Source organism: Microtus ochrogaster, unplaced genomic scaffold, assembly GCF_000317375.1.
Source record: "Microtus ochrogaster isolate Prairie Vole_2 unplaced genomic scaffold, MicOch1.0 UNK24, whole genome shotgun sequence".
Lineage (NCBI taxonomy): Eukaryota > Metazoa > Chordata > Mammalia > Rodentia > Cricetidae > Microtus > Microtus ochrogaster.
In genome coordinates this window covers 5,093,737-5,103,265 of record NW_004949122.1, presented here as the reverse complement: position 1 = coordinate 5,103,265, position 9,529 = coordinate 5,093,737, and the positions used below count along the sequence as shown (strand labels likewise).

Below are 9,529 nucleotides of genomic sequence, written 5' to 3'. Positions count from 1 at the left end.
AGGAGGAGGAGGAGGAGGAGGAGGAGGAGGAGGTTTCAGTAAAAGTAGTACTTTGAGCCCACAGTTGTAAAGGCATCAATATAAATGACGTGAGAGAAAACAAACAGGAAAGGCTCTTCCCATGACTCTTTCCATCACGTATGCTGGTTCCTTGGTGTAGGCCTGTCTAAGCCATCATCCTCACTTGTCTCCTGACCCGCAGTTCCTCTTTGCTGGTGTTGGAACTTGTACCTGCCTTATGTCTGCCCAGTCTCTTTTGGAACGATGTCAGTTCACTGTAAAGTATTAAAGGCTGTGGGTGGTAACGTCTGGAAACCCTGAGTTTCAACTCTTCCTAGGTTTCTGCTGAGCAACCCACAAAGCCTGAGGCATTGTCTGGACAGGCAGGTGCTGTCCAGCAGAACTTGGGGTGGTGATGGACATGGTCTACTGCTACATCATCCATAGCACTAGCCACTGGCCACGGGTGACTGGTGAGTACCTGGAATGTGGCCAGACCTGCTAACTGGATTCTTTTTCTTTTTAATTAGCATACAAAGTAATGGGTTTTATTACGGCATTTCTATGCACAGATGTCATCATTCTCTGTTCTCATTTCTTTCTCTCATTCCCCTGTTCCACCCCCACACTCTGACTCCCCAGTTGATTCCCTTCTTTCCCCAAGTTCCCCCTCCTTCTCTGCTTTCTTCTTTGTTGTCTTTATGTTCTCCTCCTCTGCCCCCATTTTTGTTTTTGAGACAGGGCCCCACTATGCACCCCCGACTGGCCTAGAACTTGCTATATAAATCAGAGTGGTCCCAAACTCACTGAGACCCACATGCCTCTGTCCGCTGAGTTCCTGAACCAAAGGTGCCACCACCTCCCGGCTGTGATCCTGCTTCTTAAATCCCTGTATAAACTGTTTAGATTCCAGTGGTTGAAATGTGTATAAGGAATCTTGTATCCTATATGTGACTTCCACAGGCAGAGAGTGACTCATTTGAGCCATATAATTTTATTTAAAAAAAATATGTTTGAGCCATATAAATTTAGTTAAAAAAAACCAAAAAATAGGGTTATGAAATAATTTAAAAAATTGATACAGAAACTATTTTAAAATAAAACAACAGGCCGAGCAGTGGTGGCGCATGCCTTTAATCCCAGCACTCAGGAGGCAGAGGCAGGTGGGTCTCTGTGAGTTCAAGTCCAGCCTGGTCTACAAGAGCTAGTTCCAGGACAGCCTCCAACGCTACAGAGAAACTCTGTTTTGAAAAACCAAAAAAACAAAAAAAAACAAAAACCAAAAAAAAACCCCCAACAACAAACAATAAACACCTGAAGTCTAATTTCATAGACTCCACTTGAAATTCTCAGCTTTGAACATGAAATTGGGAGAAACAGGCAATGAAAATAATCCATTTAGCAAGAAGCAGTGATTCGTCAACCCAGCAATACCGACACAATACAAGGAGTGCCCGCGATCCACTCCGTTCAGGTCTGGGCTCTCACACAGTGCTCTGCAGGCTTCAGCACATCTGTTAGCAAGCCAAGTGCTCTTATGGGGCTTCTTGGTGGAGAAGTAATTAATTTCCGCTGTTTGCTTGTCTGCACAGAGGCTGTGCTATGCCTGCGCGAAATTGCTCTTCAGACACTCCTAAGTGTGTGATCAGTAACCTCTCGGAACTGCTCTCTCTGTGAAGGTGGGTCTTCCCGTGAGCAGACTCAAGAACAAAGCCCACTGTTTCAGTTCCTGAGCACCCTAAAGACTTGCAAAGACTGGGAGGGGCACAAACCACGCTAGAGCACCTACCATGCTGCCTCTTACTTAATTTTTCCTGGGAGGTGGGGGCTCCACTCTGCTACTGAGACACTCACTCTGGTCCTGAACTGCCAGGCGGGTAAGTGCTGATTTTGAAAGCCCGCCTGAAGATGCATCCGGTCTGATGTCGCCTGGGATCTCTGCAGTAAAGCTATTTTCTTTATGCATGGCATGGCCACCATGAAGCCAAGTGGCTGTGGCCACCTACACAAACTCTTGGTTGGAAGTCACAGTGATGAAATCAATAAACAAGCAGGGAGAACCAGGTCTACTGCAGTGGTAATGGGGGTGGTTAACATTCCTTCAGAGAAGAAATGGGAGGAAGGGTCAGGAGACCCTTGCTTGAGATTCCAGGCACCTTTGTGTCCTGGTTTCCTGGGTTCTCAGGTGCTAGAGCAGAGGAAGTGGCAGGTTTACCGGGAAGCTGGGACTCCAGCCACGCAACAGCTTTGGAATCATCCTAGTCCTGCAGGCAACATCAGGAAGCTCCTAGCTCATCAGACTGAGCTTGGATGGATCATTCATTTGGTCTGTTGGTATGCTACATCAGGCAAACGGTCGTCTCTCCTTTTCCCCCAGGAAAGCTAACATAACAGGTGTAAGCAGGCTTGCTGGTTTTCCTCTTGTATTTTTGTCATGGTATGGATTAAACAGCGACAATTTTAGAAACACATTTTAAAGTGAAATTGTTATGTGACACTATCTGATGTTTTCAGATAGAAAATGTTTGTTATCTTTTCCAGTTAAGCCGAATATATCAGTCAGGTGACGGCAGCGGCACACACCCTTAATCCGAGCACTTGGGAAGCAGAAGCAGGTAGATCTCTGAGTTTGAGGCCAACCTGGTCTACAGAGTGAGTTCTGGTACAGCCAGGACTACACAGAGAAACCCTGTCTTTAAAAACCAAAATAACAACGACAAACCCCTGGATATATCATTATGAACCACCCGCTTTAATGTAGAGGCAACCTGTCTGCACAGGAGAAAAAAATATGAAGTCATGTTCATTTGTCGAATCACATGGGGTACGGTACAGATTTTATTTTACAGGGTGTGCCCTGGTGAAGATTACTGACATACAATGTCCTTGATTTGGGCCTCTATATTATTTTCCATTTAAGTTTAAAACATTTTTACATCACTTATGAGATGAATTATGGGCAGCAAGATGGCTCAGTGGAAGCTTGCAGCCAAGCCTGTCAGACTGAGTTCAACCCTCAGAAGCCACACGGTAGAGGAGAGGACCAATTCCAGAAAGCTGTCTCTGACCAACATATATGCACTGTGGCATGCAAGCATGTACTCAGATATAAGAGAAATAAAAAGTTTAAAACTTTTTCATTTTTAAATTCCACCTAATTTAGATTCCACACCATTTCTTTTCTGACCATTGGAATATTGCAGTGTCGAGTAACAAAAGATAAAAATAAAAACATCGCAGTTTAAATCTACCGATACGTACAGCGTGAACACATTTAATTACGGCGGTAAATCCTGACGCCCGGAACTCATTCAGAAGCAGTCACTGAAAGACCTCTGGGATCTCCCTATTGTCCACAATGAGTGTGTGGATGATCCCTTCTCTTCTCTTCCCGCTGCTGACGGCTTTTATGTAACAACCGTGGTTCCCAATACTGAAGTGTGTTTCAGTCCCATCGTCTACAAACTCGCCCTAGGACAGCAAGGGAGGAAGCATCAGTGTCCAGAAATCGCTTTGTTGGAGCAGTAACGACGTCTAAAATCACCAGTGGTAGAATGAATAATGTGTTGGTAAAACTTACGCATCGCAGACTTAGAGCTTAAAGCTTAAGCTTACAAAACTTTATGATTCCGTTATAAATCAAGAGTTTATTTCTTTATTCTTATTCACTAATTGTTTTGGTTTTTGAAACAAGTTCTGACTCTGTAGTCACATTTAGGTTAAGCCAGAACTCACTGGCCTTAATCTCCTGGTCCTCTTGCCTCTACTGAATTCTATCATGATGGTGACCTTGATAGAAGTACTCTTGTGCCCATTTGACAGATGAGAAAACAGAGGTAGATGGCTTGAAAGTGCACTCTGCAAGGACACTACTCTCAACCAGTTCAAAATCCTGCTTCCTTTGGGGTATTAGGTGGTTTGTAAAAAAATAAAAATAAACACTTAGTAATGAAAACCGGACACCACTATCAAGCACCTGAAATATGTCTACTTAGCAATGAGATCCACACCGTAAGTTTAAAATACATACCTGATCTGAAGCCCAGTGGGAACCTATACATGTACATAGCTCACTAATAATTTCTTTTGTTGATTACATGTTAGATTATAATTCCTTTCTTTTGTTTTTTGAACTAGAATCTTATTCTGTAGCCCAGGCTGACTTCTAATTTAATTATGCAGTCCACACCATCCTGGAACTCATGGTAACTGTCCTGCCTCAGTGCTCCGGTGCTCCCACAGCCAAATGCTGGGTTTGCAGATAGGAGTCTCCATCCTCATCTTAATAGTCTTGATACTTTGATTTAAGTTAAACATTAAAATTAATTAACTTTAATTTTTTTTAGCATGCCTGCTGAAATGTTAAAATCACACATGAGACTTAATAATACTTATGGTTCACATTCTATCTCTGCTCAACAGCACCAACAGGGAGATAGAAACAGTGGAGAGAGGGGAAGAAGAGCCTTAGAGTCGTAGTTCTCAACCTGTGGGTCATGACCCCATGAGGGGAGGGAGGGAGTTGCCTAAGACTATTGGAAAACACAGAGATTTACATTATGATTATGATAGCAGTAGCAAAATTACGGTTAGGGAGTATCACCAAAAAAAAAATTTTATAGTTAGGGGTCAGCACAACTTGAGGAACTACATTAAAGGGCTGAAGCATCAGGAAGGTTGAGGAGGCCCTAGAGGATAGATCAAGGAAACCATGATCAAAGCCTTCACACTAGGGAGCTCACTTAACATGCTTAACACACTGGGTCTGGTCCCAGCACTGGAAACTCAGACAAACAAAATACACACGCACCCTCCTCCACCCCTGTCCACATCCCTTGACTATGAGCATCCCGGAGACCAAGCAGACACAGAGCTAGAAGGGAAGGGAGATGCACTGAATACTGACCCAGGCACACCTTTGGGTGCAGAGATCCTCACCCCGTTAACACTGATGCTTGGGGAAAGCCTTTGAAGGACAGGACAAGGGTTAACCACACAATCCCAGTAAGCTGCTTCTTGACAAGCATCATGTGGGTGATACTATTTAGGGGAAAAATGCAAAGGAGAAAGAAACCTTCAGGGAGGGAGCCCGAGCACTCCTGGCAGGTATGTACAGCCAGGGGCGGGGTGGAGGCAGGCTGCTGGGCTAGTTCACTGTCCATTCTGCTCTGCAGCTGAGTTATAGTTACAAGAAGGGGACAACCGGATTACAAAGGACTGTTTTTCACACTGGTTTCCTGTCCGTTACTAAGGAACGAAGACATAACGAGTGAATGCGATTTTTACCTTATTTCAAACCACTTTTCCCTCAGGGGTAGGCGTGGAACCCTGAAGCTAACACAGGTTAGGTGAGTGTTCTACAACACTCCATGTCAAGTACTCCAAAGCATTCTCAGTCCTTAAAAACACGCCACTAATGCCGTAGAACAGCCTTTTCAGTTGTACTCGAGAACTCCTTGAGAGTGGAGGAAATGTGATTGCAACGTGCTGAGTATCTAGAGACTTCCAGGGGAGCCGTGGTCATTAGGTCTGTGTGGTTAGCCCACAGCAGGTACCTGACCACACGCATGGTAATGACCGCTCTTCTACAGGGACCATATGGGCCTGGAGAACTCCCTGGACCTCTGCATGAACAAGACTACTCTCAGCAGGTTTATTCCGAGGATGGCCTTACATTTTGGAGCTAAAGCCCAAAAGACCAGGTTACATCTGCCAGGCTTAACAAATGAAAATACGCCGCTGGGCGACGGTAGCTCCTGCCTTTAATCCCAGGAGAGGCAGGTGGATCTCTGTGAGTTCAAGCCCAGCCTAGTTTACAGAGCAAGTTCCAGGACAGGCTCCAAAGCTATGCAGAGAAACCCTGTCTTGAACTGACCCCCTCGACAAAAAAAAAAAACAAACAAACAAAACAATGAAAACACCTTTGCTACTGCTGATTTCTACCTCCTCAGACCACCGGTTATGAGATTGAATAGATTTGAGGTGGCCAGCTGAGTAGTTCCCCCCTAAACAGCCTTTTCTCTCAGCACCTTAACCCCCTTCCCTACTTCTGGAGTGGGAGCAACTAGACTCTGTAATGGGAGAAGGTGAGCAGAACAGAGAGCTAGTCCTTTGCAATACTGGTCTACAGATTCTGCTCATCTTCTGGCATTTGTGACAATGCCCTTTGTTGTTTACCTCCATATTGTCTGACACTGTGTACATCACTACTTTTTAAAAAGCAAACAAACAAATAAAACCCCTCACTTTTGGAAAAGTGCGGTGGCTTTGAGGATATATGCAAAGCCTTCCTACCCAAGTGTAATCTGCCGTCAGCAGCACTGGCAGGGCAGAGGGCGGAAAGCTAGAATTCTCCTATCATCGGTGCCCAGGGGATTTCTTGGGGAACAACCCCCCCCCCCAGGACAGCAGCTCTTGGGGAAGGAACTTTTAAAAATGTGAACACTTCTCAGGATAAAAGCCTAACCAGGAGAGACAAGGTAATGTGTCTGGTTGTGCCAGCTCAGACTGCAGGTTGTCTCCAGGCTCTCACTGCCCCAGGAACTGTCTGACAAAGATTTTCAGAACTTAGAGTAAAAGACAATTCCTACACTTTTTGGTTTAACTAAGATTACCTTGGTTAACTATAGAATCACCAGAACTAGAACTTGGTTGTGGCAGTTCACACTTGCAACGCCAATGTTGAGTAGGCTGAGGCGAGGGGATTGAGTTTGAGGCTAGCCTGGGCTACATAGGAAAAAAAAGTCCTAGAATAAGGAAATGCAGTCGCATTTGGTCATTGATCCACACGCACTAGGAATAATTAAGGGCTGACTTACCGCCGATTCTATTATTTTACCGTTGCACCACACATCCATAGTGTTTTTCTCTGTAAAAGGAACAACATTGAAATATTATAATTCTATATTCAAAGTCAATCTTTTGTATTTATTTTAATTTGTATGTGTAAGGGTGTTTTGCTTGCATATATGCCTGTGTACCACATGTGTGCCGAGTGCCCACAGAGACCAGAAGAGTGTAGTACCCCTGCCAGCTGGAACTATCTACCCCAAATAGGAAAAGAGAAACCTGGGCTTGGCAGCCCATGCCTGTAACTCCAGCACTCAGGAGGCAAGGGCTGGATGATGACTTTGAAATTCAGACCCTCTTGTTTCTATCTCTCTGGGACTACAGTCATGTGCCGTAATAAACCAATGTATTATGTGTCATGGTAGAACTCACACTCAGGGCTTCCTGAATTCTAGGCAAGCACTCTATCTGCTCTCCTCCCCTCCCCTCCCCTCTCTTCTCCTCTCCTCTTCTCTCCTCTCCTTTCCCCTCCCTCTTCTTCCTTCTCCCCCCTCCTCTTATCCTTATTCTGAAGTATAGGGTGTCCTGGAGCTCACTATGTAGATCAAACTGACCTCTAACTTGCAACCAATACTTCTGCTTCAACTTCTTGAGTAGTATGATTATAGGCATGAATTACCTTTCTTGGCTTGATAGACTTTTTTCATTAAATAATCTTTTTTTTTTTTTAAAAAAAAAGCTGCTTTGTTAATCCCAGCATTTGGGAGGTAGACCGGTTTGAATCTCTTAAATCTCTATGACTTTGAAGTCAGTCTGGACTACACAGTGGGACTCTGCCCCAAAGGGTAGCGGTGGGGCACTGAAGAGAAGTTAGGGACGCTTGCTGCTATTGTAGAGGATCCAGATTTCTTTCCCAGCACCCACATGCTGGCTATAACTCTGGTCCCAGTTATGGTGTCCTTTTCTGGTCTAACAGGCACTAGACATGCAAGTAGCACACATACATAAATGTAGAAACACATACACATAAAATAAAAACAAACTTTTTAAAAAGTCACTTTGTTCAGCCAGGTAGTGGGGGTGCACACCTTTGATCCCAACATTCAGGAGGCTGAGGCAGGCGGACCTTTGTGAGTTTGAGGCCAGCCTGGCCTACAAAGTGAGTTCCAGGACAGTTAGAGCTACACAGAGAAACCTTGTCTCAAAAAACAAAACAAACCAAACAATGAACAAAGAGCCACTTTGTTCAAAACTGCCACAATGACATCTAATACTTTGTATGCTAATCTAGAAGTTTTTAAGAATTAATAAGTGATCCTACTGCACATACTGGCTTTGTGGGAGCCTAGGCAGTTTGGATGCTCACCTTACTAGACCTGGATGGAGGTGGGTGCTCCTTGGACTTCCCACAGGGCAGGGAACCCTGATAGCTCTATGGGCTGACAAGGGAGGGGAACTTGATTGGGGGAGGGGGAGGGAAATGGGAGGCGGTGGCTGGGAAGAGACAGAAATCTTTAATAAATAAATAAGCGGGAAAAAAGAATTAATAAGTGAAAGCTATTTGCTAGCCTTCAGTTTAACAATAGAATGGAAAGGCATGGATATCTGTGTATTCTCAGTACCTGGTACTGGTAGACTAACTGCTATTTTCAAGATAGTTAACAGATATGATCTAAATAGATGAACTAACATGATCATAGTAAATTTGATTTAGTGATAGGAACTGAAGTAGGAAGACTAGAAGTGAGGAGGCTAGTTTTAAAAATCCTACTGGGGGGGCTGGAGAGATGGCTCAGTGGTTAAGAGCATTGCCTGCTCTTCCAAAGGTCCTGAGTTCAATTCCCAGCAACCACATGGTGGCTCACAACCATCTGTAAAGAGGTCTGGCGCCCTCTTCTGGCCTCCAGGCATACACACAGAATATTGTATACATAATAAATAAATATTTAAAAAAAAATCCTACTGGGTAGGAGAGATGGATCAGCGGGTAAAACAGTCACCATGCAAGCATGGGAACTAGAATTGGAACCCTGGAACCCACATAAAGCTCCAATGGGTGTCATGGGTCTTTAGTCTCCATCTTTCTACGGTGAGATGGGATTCAGAGCCAGGAGAATCCCCTAACTTGTGTGCTAGCTAACCTGCTGTATCAGAAGAAACCAAACAAGATGGAAGGCCAGGACCAACACCCAAGGCTGTCCTCTGACCTCTATGTGGCCCCTAGAGCACTCACACACAATGTACACATGTACATATATTACATATACATCATGCACACCATATAGATAACACATATACATTTGTCCTAGTTAACGTCAGCTGCCAACTTGACATGCCTATAGTCATCTGAGGGAGCCTCAATTTCCTAGATCGGACTGGTCTGTGGCCATGTCTGTGACGGACTGTCTTGAGTTAGGATGGATGTGGAAGGAGGAGCAGAGAGAGCAAGCCTGAAAGCAGTGCTTCTCCATGATTCCTGCCTCCAGGTTCCTGGCTTGAGTTCCTGGCATGACTTTTGTCAAGATGGACTATAACCTGCAAGCTAAAAGAAACCACCCTTTCTTCCTCATGTGGCTTTAGGTCACAGTTTTGATCACAACAGAAGAGAAAATAGGACAACATTTTTTAAAAAAATCTTTAGCTGGAATTGATGGCTTTCTTTCTTCTTTTTCTTCTTCCTCTTCCTCTTCCTCCTCCTCCTCCTCCTCCTCCTCCTCCTCCTCCTCCTTCTTCTTCTTCT

The 9,529-nt window shown here is 44.5% G+C and overlaps 1 protein-coding gene across 1 annotated transcript in view; it reads right to left on the bottom strand.

Moving 5' to 3' along the window:
- Positions 1–3,247: 3,247 nt before the first annotated feature.
- LOC101995316 (fas apoptotic inhibitory molecule 1) overlaps positions 3,248–9,529 on the bottom strand; it is a 15,016-nt gene continuing 8,734 nt past the window's right edge. The window contains exons 4-5 of the mRNA XM_005367821.1: positions 6,819–6,868; positions 3,248–3,471 (exon numbers count right to left, since the gene is read on the bottom strand). Coding sequence (XP_005367878.1) covers positions 3,322–3,471; positions 6,819–6,868 — 200 coding nt within the window. The 3' untranslated portion in view covers positions 3,248–3,321. The remainder of the gene's footprint in view (positions 3,472–6,818; positions 6,869–9,529) is intronic.